Here is a 14,702-nt window from a genome sequence, read left to right on the forward strand (position 1 = left end):
TTGGCGGCGCCCTCGGAGCAGTGGCGGGAGGGGCTGCGCCGCGCGGGGTGCTGTGGGAGTGCGGCAAGATGGCGGACGCGTTTGGGGATGAGCTTTTCAGCGTGTTTGAGGGTGACGCGGCCGCCGCCAGAAGCAAAGCGGGCGCCGCTGAGGCCGCCAGGGAATCGGGGTGAGGCTGGGGGAGCTGGGCCGGCCCCGGGGTGGCTGGCGTTCCGGTTGGGCTTGGCGGGAAGCTTTGGTGGGGAAACGCTGCCCGCGTGGGGCATTTCCGGAGCGGGTTCCCGGGTTGCGCCCTGAGTGCGGTGCGATCTGCGCCCTCTGTGTTCGCAGAAAGCGGCAGGAGGACATACCGTCGGGAGCTGGGCTGGGGAAAACCAGAAGGGATGCTGAGGTCGACAGCATGGAAGGTGCGATTTCAGGAAAGAAGCCGAAACTGGAAGATGTCACGTCAGAAGATAATAGGTGAGTACCAGGCTTGCTTACAAAGACTATGGAAGGGAACTGTAGCTGGACACAATGGTGAACTGAACGCCTGTTGTGGGTGAGTGTGTAAGGCTTTGCTCGAGTATGAATTCAGATATGAATCTGCTGAATCTGATGTGTTTATGTGAGGATGTGCTAATGAGGAGCAACACTGTAAGCAAAAGGTGCTTGTAAAGAAGGAAAGTAGATCCAGAGTTACCATTTTTAAGTCAGTTTCACCATTAGTGGTGTTACTAAAATGTGTGCTTGCCCACAGTAGCTCCCTAAAATACTCGTAGAATCATAGAATGGCGTGGTTGGCAGGGACCTCAAAGATCATTAAGCTGCAACCTTCCCTTCTCCAGACTGAACAAGCCCAGCTCCCACAGTCTGTCTTCGTAGGAGAGGTGCTCCAGCCCTCTGATTATCTTTGTGGTCCTCCTCTGGAACCTCTCCAACAGCTTCTTCTCTTGTATCTGGGTCCCCAGACCTGAATGCAGTACTCCAGGTGGGGCCTTATGACGGCAGAGTGGAGAGGGACAATCACCTCCCTGTCCCTGCTGGCCACCCCTTTTCTGATGGAGCCCAGGATACCATTTGCTTTCTGAGCTACAAGAGCATACAGCTCGTTCATGTGAAGATTTTCATCCATCAGGACCCCCAGGTCCTTCTCTGCAAGGCTGCTCTCAAGGATTGCTCTTTCCAGCCTGTATGGATGCCTGGGATTCCTCTGGCCCAAGTGCAAAACCTTGTACTTTGCTGTGCAGACCTCATTAGATTCATTGCGTCCACCTTTCCAGTCTGTTGAGGTCCCTCTGAATGGCATCGTTCCTTCCACTGTGTCAACCACACCACTCAGCTTGGTGTCCTCAGCAAACTTGCTGAGGGTCACTCAATTCCATCATCAATGTCACTGATAAAGATGTTCAAGAGCACCGTCCCAAGACAGACCCCTGGGGGACACCACTCGTTATCAGCCTTACCTGGACATAGAGCCATTGATCACCACTCTTTGTGGCCTTTCAACAAATTCATTATCTACCTGGTGGTCCACCCATCAAATCCTCATCTCTCCAATTTAGAGATAAGGATGTGATGGGGGACCATGTCAAAGGCCTTGCTCAAGTCTAGATGAATGACATCAGTCACCTTTCCCTTGTCCACCAGTGCCATCACTCCATCATAGAAGGCCACCAGATTGGTTAGGCATGACCTTTCCCTGATGAAGCCATGCTGGCTGTCTCAGGTCACATGATCATTCCTCATCTGATCTACCATAAATAAGCATATTAACAATGTCTGAGAAAACCATCAGTTCACATAACGAGATGCTAGCTGCTTGTGGCTGTTAGGTAAGAGGAAAGAAAAAGAAACTTATCTGAAGGGAATTTCTGGAGCTGTTTCAGGCTGCTGATATTCAGAGGCATAACTGGTAGCGTAAATGCACGTCTTTATTTTGGATATTGAGGGGGGGAAAATGTTCACCTTTAGTAAGAAAACTGTGCATGAAATTAAGTTCTGTAACTGTTATCCAGTTGCAGAGGACAGCATTATAGAGGTTAAAATCAGAGGCTGCCTGGGCTGTAGTGATCATGCCTTGGTGGAGTTTGTGGTCTTGAAGAATGCAGGCCTGGCAGAAAGCAGAGTCAAGACTCTGAGCTTCAGGAGAGCAAACTTTCGACTACTCAAGGAACTGTTGAGTGAGATCCCCTGGGAAACTGTCCTTAAGGGCATGGATACAGAACAGAACAGGCAGCTCTTTAAGGACACCCTTCTGAGAGTGCAGCAGCCCTCCATCCCCCAGCAGAAGAAGTCAAGCAATGGAGGTGGGTGACCATCATGTCTCAGCAAGGATCTGAAGCTTAAACTGAGGGAAAAGAGGGAAATGTACAGGAAGTGGAAACAGGATTGTGTAGCTTGGGAGGAATACAAGGCTGTTGTCCTTGTGTATAGAGGTAGAATTAGGAAGGCCAAGGCACAGATGAAGTTGAACTTTGGCGAGGGATGTGAGGATAGCAAGAAGGGGTTCTACAGGTACATAGTCAGGAGGAGACAGGCCAAGGAGAGTGTTCCCCCTCTGATGAAAGGTAACAGGGAGCTGGCTTAGGACGTAGGAAAAGCTGAGGTACTCAATGAGTGCTTTGCCTCGGTCTTCATGGGTGATCAGGCTTCCCATGCCATGGACCGTGAATCTCTAGGTGAGGGTGTGGGGAGTGGTTTCTGTCCCACTCTAACAGTGGAACAAGTCCGAGATCTCATGCAACCGAATGTATGTAAGTCCACAGGGCTAGATGATATGCATCCCAGGGTTCTGAAAGAGATGGTTGATGTGGTTGCTGAGCAGCTCTCCGTCATATTTGAAAAATCTTGGCTGTCTGATGAAGTCCCCGGTGACTGGAAAAAGGGAAACTTTACTCCCAAGGAGAAAGGAGGACCCAAAGAACCACAGGCTGGTTAGCCTCACCTCTGTGCCTGGGAAGATCATGGAGCAGATCCTCGTAAAAGGCACATATGAGATGTGATTTGAGAAGCCAGCTGGCTTCACCAAGGGCAGATCGTGCCTGACCAATCTGGTAGCCTTCTATGATGGAGTGATGGCTTCGGTGGATGGAGGAAGGGCAATGGATATCATCTACCTGGACTTCTGCAAGGCCTTTGATATGGTCCCTCACCATATACCTCTCTCTAAATTGGAGAGGTGTGAGTTTGAAGGATAGACTGTTTGATGAATTAGGAATTGGCTGGCTGGATGCAGCCAAAAGGTCATCAACATGATGGCATCGAGTGCACCCTCAGCAAGTTTGTGGATGACACCAAGCTGAGTGGTGCAGTTAATACACTGAAGGGAAGGGATGCCATGCAGGGGGACCTGGACAGACTGGAGAAGTGGGCCCAGGAAAACCTAATGAGGTTCAATAAGGCCAAGTGCAGGGTGCTGCACTTGGGTAGGGCAGTCCCGGGTATTTATACAGCCTGGGGGAAGAGATCCTTGACAGCAGCCCTGAAGAGAAGGACTTGGGGGTCCTGGTGGGAGTTAGTCATGAGCCAGCAGTGTGTTCTTGCAGCCCTGAAGGCCAACTATGTTCTGGGCTGCTTTAAAAAAGGGGTGACCAGCAGGGAGAGGGAGGTGATTGTTCCTCTCTACTCAGCTCTTGTGAGGCCCCAATTGCATCCAGGCCTGGGGGCCCCAGTACGGGAAGGAGGTGGAGCTCTTGGAGTGGGTCCAGGGGAGGGCCACTAAGATGATCAGGGGGCTGGAGTACCTCTACTACGAGGAAAGGTTGAGGGAACTGGGCTTGTTTAGCTTGGAGAAAAGAAGGCTGCAGGGAGACCTCATTGTGGCATTCTAGTACTTGAAGGGGGAGTGTAAAGAGGAGGGGGAATGGCTGTTTATGAGGGTAGATAGTGACAGGACAAGGGGGAATGGTCTTAAATTGAGATAGAGGAAATTTAGGTTAAACATTAGAGGAATTTTTTCACTTAGAAGGTGGTGACACACTGGAACAGGGTGCCCAAGGAGGTTGTGGATACCGCATCTCTGGAGGCATTCAAGGCCAGGCTGGATGTGGCTCTGGGCAGCCTGGGCTGTTGGTTGGTGACCCTGCACATAGCAGGGGGATCGAAACTGGATGATGATTATGATCCTTTTCAACCCAGGCCATTCTATGGTTCTGTGGTCCAAAAGATCTTTTGTGATACAAATTTTTTTAAGTGTTAGAAAGTGTGATAGCTAAAGTATATAGTTATCATATAGTGAAATGTAACTATCAAGTAATCTTAGTATTAGTAGTACTTAGTACTATTCAGTTTAAGTTTGTGCATCTTTTTGGTTTTGTTTTGTTGCAGTTAAAGTAGAGGTGAAGTTTAACTTCTTCCCATATATAAAGAAAATAGAGTTTTCACATAATTTCTGACAATCCTAACTTATGTATTTTTAGTCTGGCAGACCTGATGCCACATGTGAAGGTTCAAGCTGTGGAAACTGTTGAAGGCTGCACACATGAGGTAAGTGCAGTGCAAATGAACATGGAAAGTCTAGACTTTCTTGTAGAAGTCCATATGTTACTATTGGTATTAAAATATTGTTTATATTATAATACTGTTTATATTTATTGCTGTACTAATTACAGGTTACTTGATAACACACTTAAAATTGTTGTTCATGTTATAATGTAGTAACTGAAGAGAACTTAAGTATTTGACATGAGAGAATGTTCAGTATTGGCAAGGGAAGGGAACTTCATGTGTGTAACACATTTTCCTTGTAAAGTGAGTGAAATCAATATGAACTGAGGAATTGCCTATAACCTCTGGTGGTCAGAAGCCCTGACTGCATTTAGGCCTGAAAAGCTCGTGTTTCAAGCTAGGTAAAGCAGACACATTTCACGTCAGGCAGCAGAGAGTTTCAGAAGTAAGAAAAGCAGTTGACGATAGAGGTGGGTAGGGATGGTAGGAGGAAGGAAGGGCACTGGAACATGAGCTTATAGAACCAGGACAATAGAAATTCAGGTAAGTTTTAATATGTTTTTAATCTCTTGCCCCAGGTAGTTGTAGTTTTACTTGTGACTGGAACGGACACAGGATGGTCTAACAGTTTTGTTTAAAATACATTTTGTAGGTTGCACTTCCAGCAGATGAAGAGTTCACAGGTCTGAAGCCAAGAACTGGAAAACCTGCAAAAGTATGTGTGTGAGATTTGTACAAAGGAGTTAAAAGCACTGATGTCCACTTACCGCTTGTATAAACCATACGTATGGCGCTCTGCAAGATCAGCATGAAAAGCAGTTGAAGGAAGGATTCTTGCAGCAACAGAATGGCCCTGTTTTGGCTGAAGGTTGCAGGAATAAGCTGATAAACAGTCTTGAAGGGAAGGAGTGAGACTTCTTGCTTGATTAACTGTGAATTTAATATTAGAATTAACACACCTGAGTATGATGATCAGTTCTAAGGATATAATGCTAAACTTGCATGGCTGTAGTATTCAGCTCTCCACCCACACTTTGCAAAACTATCCAGTGAATGTCTTGGTAGGCTTTGGCAGACAGGCGTTTGTAAATACCTGTTCAGTTAAAACTTCTGGGAAGCACTCTGGCAGGCAAATATCATGTATTATTGATTTTGTAAAACTTCTTGGAGACTGGCAGGCAAAGTCCGAACTATACTAGAAATGCAATAATGTGTTAAATTACCTCTGTTATCTTTCGGGCTAAGTAGATGAGGAAAAAGGTTGTACTTTGCTAGTAAGGCTTGACACTGGCCCAGAAAGATGGCCTGTCATGAGTGAGATTGATATCTGTATTTTGAGTTTGGTAGAGTAAAAAGTGCTTGAATGGAGTGGACATGCTGTCGTGATTTGTTTTTATTCTATGACATCAGACAGTAGTTCCACTGGTACATTATAGTTTCTCTTCCTGACTTTTAAGATTAATTGAAATTACAGCTGCATGATTTCTTTCTGCTTGTAGTCTGCATGCTTAATCAGAAAATAATTAGATATAGATAATGATCTATGATAAAAATATGTATTTTTTCTGTTTCTCTTTTCAGGAATACCCATTTAGTCTTGATGCCTTTCAGAGAGAAGCTATTCTGTGTGTAGATAATAACCAGTCTGTATTGGTGTCAGCTCATACCTCAGCTGGTAAAACGGTGTGTGCAGAGTAAGTAATTTTCTGACAATCTGACAAGGGAATGGTGTGATGTTTTTCCTGTCATTTTATTCAGCCATTATTTTGTTTTTGTTTTTATTTTTTTCATTATCTTTAATTGAATTGACTTGATTTCAATATACCACATTTTTTTCTTTTTTCTTTTGTACTGGTTAGTGGCTTTATTAATGTTCAAGTTTGTCTTCTTGCTGAGATATTTTTCTGTGTAGGGAGAGGAAAAATTCTGCAGTTTTTGTTTCCTTGGATTTGTTTCCTTGCTTTTGTCTGTAACTAATAAAGAAGTTTGTGTATGTTTTATTTTCTGTCAGAAGTTTAATTTCATTTGTGTTTTGCTGTATGTCAGACAAAAGAGTTTGACAATTGCATGTTTGTCAGGATTTGGTCTGGCAGCACAGTTACTTTGCTGACCTGAGTAATGAGGTATACATGTAAATATATTAGGATATAATAGGGTTCAAATAGTAATAGCTAGATTTTTGTTTAAAATGAGATGTGCTCAAATTCCATATAAATTCATTAACTTGTCAGTGATTGATTGCTCTCCAAAGGGGTAGAAGTAGTGTTCTGAATTTTTTTTTCAGTTTTTTAAATCAGAAGATCAAAGTAAAGTAAGAAGTTGTTAATTTCTTCCCGACAACTTCTAATATGTACAGTGTTTGAACATAGGTATGCGATTGCCTTGGCCTTGAGGGAAAAACAGCGTGTGATATTTACAAGTCCAATTAAAGCCTTGAGTAATCAGAAGTACCGTGAAATGTATGAAGAGTTCCAGGATGTTGGTTTGATGACTGGAGATGTCACCATTAATCCTACAGCTTCTTGTCTGGTGATGACAACAGAGGTAGGATCAACATGGATTCTTGATCTGTCTGTTTTTTTTACCCTTTTTTGACTGATAAGGTCTAATATTGTTAGATTAACATTATCAGAAGCTCAGGTTAAAAAAAAAATAAGTTATAAAATTTATTATTTCACTCCTTGCTCTTGATTCAACTGCTGGCTACAGAAAAAAAATAAGTAAATCTCTGTAAATTCATGCTTTTATACTCTCAGTCAGGAGCTTTCTGTCTCAATTTTTTCTCACTTTTTCTAGATCTTGAGAAGTATGCTCTACAGAGGTTCTGAGGTTATGCGAGAAGTTGCATGGGTTATTTTTGATGAAATCCATTACATGAGAGATTCAGGTTTCTGCTATCTTCTTTTGTTTTCATATCTTAATTGTTCAAGAGCAAAGACTGTTTACTTTGAAGAACTAAAACTTTGTTATTTCTTACATCAGTCATCTTAGTGCATCAGAAATCATTCAGAATTTCTTTTTAGTGAATGTGTATAGTAGCTATGTCATACAATCATAGAATGATTTGGGTTGGAGGGGACCTTATCTTACCCAGTTCCAACCCCTCTGCAATAGTCAGTGTTGCCCCCCAGCAGATCAGCTGTTCAGGGCCCCATCCAACCTGAGCTTGAATGCCACAAGGGATGGAGTATCAAATACTTCTCTTGGCAACCTGTTCCAGTGCCTCACCACCCTCTGCATAAAAAATGTCCCCCTAGCATCAAATCTAAATCTGCCCTCTTTTAGTTTATAACTGTTTCCCTTTGTCCTATCAAACATATCTGATTTTTTAGTTTTTATTTTGTAATTAAGTGTGCTTGGCTTCAAAACTTTGCTTTATTTACAGATTTTCCATATGACTTTTAATTTTCAGAACGTGGAGTGGTTTGGGAAGAGACCATTATTTTGCTCCCTGACAATGTTCATTATGTGTTCCTTTCTGCAACTATTCCCAATGCTCGTCAGTTTGCTGAATGGATTTGCCATCTTCACAAACAGGTAACTTTTTTAAGGCAATATACCTTTATCCTGATGATCTTGTGGATGTATGAGCCTCTCTTTAGTCATAATGTTACAGCTCATAAATTATAGTATATTTATGTACTTTTAATCTTTGTATCTGTGTGGGCTTTTGGTTCTGCGTAGGAACATTAAAGCTGTTTGTTTTAAAGGATATTTTCAGCAGTTATTTAAACACCAGCTTGGTTTACCAAATACTCTGAATTATGAAACTCTGTGACAGTACTGTGATTTTTAGAGTCAGGCCTTTTTCAGGACCTTAGAGACTTCAAAGGGTTTATGTTTGCAATAAATAAACAACATATTCATCTCTTTTTCAAGAAAAATAAACTTTTCTTTTACAATTTGCATTAAAATAGGTATATTCTTGTCAATGGGTAAGAGGCAGCATGGCAAGCGTTCATCATCTATTTTTATAAGTTCTCAGTTATAGCCTGGATATGTTTGCAAAATTCATGTAAATTCATTATTATTATCTTGCCGCTTTTTCTGTTAGGATTGTATGTTGTTATGTGGTGATTTCTTTGAATGATCTGTGAATTCAGTTACTGTCTAAAATAGGGTGCAGAAAGTGTTTATTGAGAGTCTATAGTGTTAAACGAAGATTTCAGGGAAAAAGCACACATTTGCAGTACTGAACAGCTCATTGTCATGTCAAAAGGCCTTCAGAAAGTCAGGATTCCTTGAACAGTTGGGGAGAGGCAAAGCTGAACAACTTGGTGCAGGTAGGGTGCAGGCAGGGTCTGGGAAGCAGTCAGACTGGGCAGAAGAAGGTAGAGAGGCAGGTCCTTTGAACAGGCAGGGGTAGCAGGCATCAGTTTCTCAGTAGTGAGTGCCATTATGATAGTCCTTTCCGAACTGAAGATTTTCAGTCAGTAGATGTTTTTTAGTCCCTGGAATACACTGTACATAATTATGGAAATATCTTATTATCTCAGGTGGTGGGCAGGTTCCTTATCACACCCTTTGCTTAGCTGCTGCTGCTTGTTCACTTCCTTATGAGTAGAGCAGTTTTTTTCCCAGCTGACAGAGTTGTGTATTTTCTGTAACTAGCAGCTGTCCATCAGTTCTGGGACTTCTTTTTTCTACCTCTTCCCATATTCAGGGCCCTTGGTATTATCTCTGATTTAAATTTTCCTTGTCAGTTACTGCTCAGATTCTCACAGCAAATTCTGGAAATTAGTTTAAGGCCAGCACTGCTTTCTTGCTCAGTATAGCACAGTTAGTATAAATTATGTAGCCTTGTTACTAGCAGTGCCAGTGCTGCTTTTACTTTGGAGTATGTGTATGATGCACTCATGAAAAGGACATGCAGGAATTAAATCATAAAACAGGAGATAATATATAAGCATGCAAACCAAATGACAAAGTAGGAATGTGACAAATGTAACCTGTCCCATAACCACTCAGTTAATTTTTATTCTATTTTTTATAGAGATGGTTTTGCAGAAGAGATTATCTGAGTTAGAACTGGGGAAGTTAATATCCACTAGAAGTTGCTTGGTTTTAAAAATAACCCAAAGATTTAATTCTCATATGGCTTGTGTTGAAAGGGGTGTTAACATAAAAGAAGTCTTCTGAAGATTGGCACAAAGGTTTGACTTTGTTTTGCAGATTGCTGAACTGACTCCTTAAAGTAGATTAATGCAATATTGAGTGTTTTAAAGGAAATGTTTATTTTTTCTTCTAAACAAGCTTTCTTCATCTTTTAAAACCTTGAATGTTTTAAAAAGTTAACAATATTATTTTTTCAGATGATGTAAGAAATAATGCAGGTGATATTGCAAAATGAAAATAGTTCTTTCTTTGGTTTTAAAAGATATTAAGCCACATTGAGTCTGTGTAGTAATACAGAAGAGAATGTTACCTGTCTTTTTCTGATTCATGAGAGAAAAATTTTATTATCAGCTTGTGTCCTAAAGGATTTGCAAGGTATCTTGTATTTCAGAAGCACCATTAGTATAAAACCCATATACAGGAAAGAAATTTTAACTTAGTTTCTTTGAGTCTTAGATTCTGGCTTTTAAAAATACTTGTTTTAATAGTAATGCATTAGATTTTCCATTAAGCAAGTATATGTGTGTATTATAATTAGAAACATAAAATTTTTATATATATACTGTTCTTTGTTGTAGCCTTGCCATGTGATATATACAGACTATCGACCTACTCCACTGCAGCATTACATATTTCCAGCAGGAGGAGATGGACTACGTCTTGTTGTTGATGAAAATGTAAGGAATATTCAGTTTGAAAGGCCTTTTTCCTCACTTATCAGTAATGAACTTCATCTTTTGCAAAATTTGATTGGCTATGGAAAGGATATGTGTGTTTATAATGTGAAATGGGTAACAGTGAGTCTGAGTGGCTTTTGGAGTCATATTGAAGAGAGAGATTTTGTTATCTAATGTCATGTTTTCAGCTGAGTAATGCTTTGCTGAATTGTTTAAAGTACTCTCATCCTTGTTTTCTAATACTTCCTTTAATGTTTCTCACTTAATTTTTATTTATTTATTTTTTAAAATGATAGTTCTATTTAAAATTCACTTCAGTTAAGGATGCAAAGTGTTTCTGTGTGTTTAGGTGATTCAGAAATAGTGATGTGTTTAAAGTTCATTAGTGACTTATACAGTAGTATCTTATGCCATAAGCAGGAGGGCTTCACTGGGCAACGTGTTTTCATAAATACGTTCCAAAAAGTCAGTTTTGCTCTTGTGTTATTGTATTGGGTATACATGTCAAAGTTTTGGTAGCTGGAGCGCTGCAGGGGTGGCCTCTGTGAGCAGAGTCCTGCAACTGTCTCATGGCATATCCAAAAAGGACCTACTGCTGCCAAAGTTGAGCCACGAGCAATGCTGGATGTGCTCTGGAAAAACATGATAAAGAAAGGGAAAAAATTCTGTGTGGAAGTAGCTGAAAGAGGGGAGTGAGAAGATGGGAGAGAAGCAAATGTGCAGCCACTAAGGTTATCATGGGGTGGCAGAAGGTACTCCAGATACACCCTGCAGCCCATGGAGAGGGCCATGGTGGGGCAGGCTGTCCACTTGCAGCCTATGGGCCTGTCATAGAGCAGATCTGCACTTTTAGCTATTAGAGGGCTGTGGCATGAAGGAAGCTGCAGCCCATAGAGAACCCCTGCAGCAGCAGCTCCAGGCCCGAGCTGCTGCCCAGAGATAGGAGCCCACTGTGGAGCAGGAGGTCTGGAGGACTTGTCACTCATGGGGCTCCATGCTAAAGCACCTGAAGGATGGGTCTGGTAGTACAGAGCCATGTTGGAGCAGCGCTTGGAGAGCTGCAAGTCTGTGCAGGATCAGGTGGGGAAGGCTAGCATCCCATGGGAGGCACTCTACGTGAAGCAGAGGCAGGGAGTGACGATGAAGAAGTTGAAAAAATGAATCATTATTGGCTGATCCCTGCCCTCCTGCGCTACTTGGTGGGCTGTGAGGAAAGTGTTTTTAGTTTGCTTTTAGTTTCTCAGTGCTCTAATCTGTTAGTAAAAGGCAACAGATTACATCAGTCTCCCTATGCTGAGTCTGCTTCGCCTCCTGTCGTAGTTGGTGATTGATCTCCCTGTCCATATGTCAACCCTTGAGTCCTTTTTCATCTTATTTTCTCACCCCATTAATTTAATAAGAGGGTATGAGAAAGCAGTGTAATAGTGTTCAGTTGGCCATCAGTGTTAAATTAGTGTAGTCATTCAGCATGTCTGTTGTAGTAGGTGGTGTAATTATTAGAATAATGTGCAGTAAACCAGAGACACAAATGTAATTCTGACAATTCTGAGCTGTGCCATTAGTAATGTCTCTTGCTGTCTTTATGCATTATTTTGTCCCTCAACCTATAAATATTTAGTAATGGTACTGAGTATGTAAAGTATTATGAATTTATTCAGTAGACTGTTGTAAGAAGAAATGGTTTACAAAGGTTGTCTTCTCTATCTAGGGAGATTTCAGAGAAGATAATTTTAATACAGCAATGCAAGTGCTTAGAGATGCAGGAGACTTAGCAAAAGGAGACCAGAAAGGCAGGAAAGGAGGAACAAAAGGTGAGTTTGGATCTTAACGTTCTTAACTGACTTCTTACAAAACTATTCTATTTTTTTTGTTGTTTAAAAAGAAAAAAAAAGGTTGCACCTAAGTTATGCTTCCATTTTAAATCTTCTGTAAGATAAATTTTTTGCTAAAATAAAATTTGTGAAATCTCTCTGCAGGCCCTTCCAATGTATTTAAGATTGTGAAGATGATCATGGAGAGGAATTTCCAGCCTGTAATCATTTTCAGCTTCAGTAAGAAGGATTGTGAAGCCTACGCTCTTCAGATGACAAAATTAGATTTTAATACAGGTAACAATAAGTAAAACGCAGTTTATTTCAAGTTGTAATTCTACTTTAAATGTTATTCTAGATAAATATTTCTATTTCATTTATATAAAAACAAATAAAACCAACTACTGCTTTCTTACATACCATTCCAGTGCATCAGCCTATTTTCAATAGGAATGTATTGATACGCAAAGTAGTATTTGATCATTGCAGTGTTTACCTGTATTCTATTTGAATGCTTTCTTTCTCCAAAATTCTGTTCACTGTGATAATAGTGCAGGAGATTCTAGAAAATTCTGTCTGGAAATCTGATTATTCTCTCCAAGTTAAAGAGGCAGTATAATGAGGCACTGTTCTCTCTCATCTGTTCATCCACTTTTCTTACTTCCTCTCCTCTACTTAAATAAAAACTCTGAACTGAACTGAAGTTTGTTTTGGGTTGTTTTTTTTTTTTTTTTGGATTAAGACCAAGCTTGGAAAATGAGCTTCAGTTCATGGCCCATAAATTTTTGGAGTAGTTACAAAAATATAAGAGGGATGTTTTAAATCAGAATATCATTTCATGTTTGTGAGCTGTTCAGGGTTATTGATTGCTCACTTGTCCCAGTCATGGTGCATTCTGTGTCACAGTTGCAAAAAATGTGCAGCCATTTCCTGAAAATGTAAAGGTCTACATCATTGTAGAGATATGTATTTCTGAGCTTTCTTTGATTATACCTTTAAATACAAATTCCTGATGTTTGTGGTACTTGTGTAGAGTGTAGGTAAGCCTTAAGAATTAGGGGGAGAGGGCAGTCAAGGACTATTAGGTAGAAAGGAAATGTGGAGATTCATGAAATAGATAATACATAAAGCTGAGAAATCTTGAGATTGATAATAGCTGAGGCTTGGATTGCTTTTCCAGGTTTGTCCTAGCCTTTTCTTTAAGGCCCGCGTTCGTTAGTTGTCTGACACGGATATGGGTGGTTTTGTGTAGATTTTACTGCCTTCTGCACTACTTCCATTGTGAAGTTTTACAGATCTCAGAATGTCTTAATTGCTTTAGTTACATAGGTTATTAACCTTTCAGATTTTGCAATAAATCACATATTGCTTTCTCAGATGAAGAAAAAAAGATGGTTGAAGAAGTGTTCAATAATGCAATTGACTGTCTGTCAGATGAAGACAAAAAACTTCCTCAGGTGAGTGAAGACTGAACAGGGGGAGCTGCTGGTCACCTGTTCTCTGTGACTTGAGGCCATAGGTTATGAATAATGGGCTCAGAAATAATAAATTGGTCTCACTGAATTAAGTGTTCCTTGCATTGCTCTTTGGCTTTGTGAAATAGGGCTCTGTGACCAGGATTCTTTCTTGTTGGGATTCTAGCAAATCACATGTGGCAAAATTGAACAAGGAGGTCTCACCCTTTGTTTCATTGTTGTTTCTTTTAGGTATGTTTTTAAATACACACAAGGGCTTATAAAACTGTCTGAAAAGAGTTCAACCACAGATGCAGTGTGCAATTTATCAGATATCAATTCCTGAGCCTCTCAAAAAGTTCTTTATTATGTAGACAAATACTGATTGCGAATGTGAATTAGAGTGTGGCTACACAGTTGACCTTGCCCTATTGAAGAACTACTCCAGTTTTGAAGAGGTTGACTGTTGGCTTTCCAGTTCTTATCATTCCTAATTCTCAATAGAAAATAAATTGAAGGGATCTTTATTGTATTTAGAATCAGGAAATGGTAGACTTTATAAACTTCAAAAGGTTTTCAATACAGTTGTTTTGCTTCTGCAGACTGTATTACAATTTGTTTACTAGTGTTAGTTAATGTGTTTCTTCCCAGGTCGAGCATGTGCTGCCTCTTCTGAAACGTGGAATAGGCATCCATCATGGTGGTCTGCTTCCTATCTTAAAAGAAACCATAGAAATTCTTTTCTCAGAGGGCCTAATAAAGGTATGTTTTATGTCCACATTTATATTTTTCTTGTTCTGGCATACAGTTGATCATCCAGACAAATTAAATATGTCTTAGCACAGATTGTATACTAGTATATAGTGGGAATCTGTTTCTTGAGTGAAATAGGGGAGAGAAAAGGTCATTGCAAATGCCAAACTGAAAAATGCTTTGTGCTTTGGGTATGCCTCCATGCAGAATTAGGGTGTTTTTTTTTTTAAAAAAAAAACACAGTATAGTAAGTAAGCAGTTCTGGAAAGAGCTACATATATTTAGTGAGAAGGGATCTGTTTTATGGATTTAAATACTGAGCTCTACAAGCGTCCTTAATCACTCTGGAAGTGTGTAGGTATCACAGTGATGTAATTAGTTCCATCTCCTTTCCCTTGAGGAATGTGTGTATTTGCATAAATATCTCCATGTTTATCTGGAAAAAAAGAAGCTGCTTTTTACCC

General features: G+C 40.5%; 1 protein-coding gene across 1 annotated transcript in view; it reads left to right on the forward strand.

Moving 5' to 3' along the window:
* The first annotated feature begins 8 nt into the window (after positions 1 to 8).
* The window catches only part of MTREX (Mtr4 exosome RNA helicase), a 43,421-nt gene continuing 28,727 nt past the window's right edge, over positions 9 to 14,702 (forward strand). Inside the window, exons 1-13 of the mRNA XM_085214033.1 lie at positions 9 to 169; positions 331 to 462; positions 4,401 to 4,467; positions 5,081 to 5,143; positions 6,010 to 6,122; positions 6,798 to 6,972; positions 7,225 to 7,315; positions 7,841 to 7,965; positions 10,122 to 10,220; positions 11,929 to 12,031; positions 12,197 to 12,328; positions 13,409 to 13,488; positions 14,137 to 14,247. Of these exons, the coding sequence (XP_085070159.1) occupies positions 69 to 169; positions 331 to 462; positions 4,401 to 4,467; positions 5,081 to 5,143; positions 6,010 to 6,122; positions 6,798 to 6,972; positions 7,225 to 7,315; positions 7,841 to 7,965; positions 10,122 to 10,220; positions 11,929 to 12,031; positions 12,197 to 12,328; positions 13,409 to 13,488; positions 14,137 to 14,247 (1,392 nt within the window). The 5' untranslated portion in view covers positions 9 to 68. The remainder of the gene's footprint in view (positions 170 to 330; positions 463 to 4,400; positions 4,468 to 5,080; positions 5,144 to 6,009; positions 6,123 to 6,797; positions 6,973 to 7,224; positions 7,316 to 7,840; positions 7,966 to 10,121; positions 10,221 to 11,928; positions 12,032 to 12,196; positions 12,329 to 13,408; positions 13,489 to 14,136; positions 14,248 to 14,702) is intronic.

This window comes from Meleagris gallopavo, chromosome Z (assembly GCF_905368555.1).
Source record: "Meleagris gallopavo chromosome Z, MGAL_WU_HG_1.1, whole genome shotgun sequence".
Lineage (NCBI taxonomy): Eukaryota > Metazoa > Chordata > Aves > Galliformes > Phasianidae > Meleagris > Meleagris gallopavo.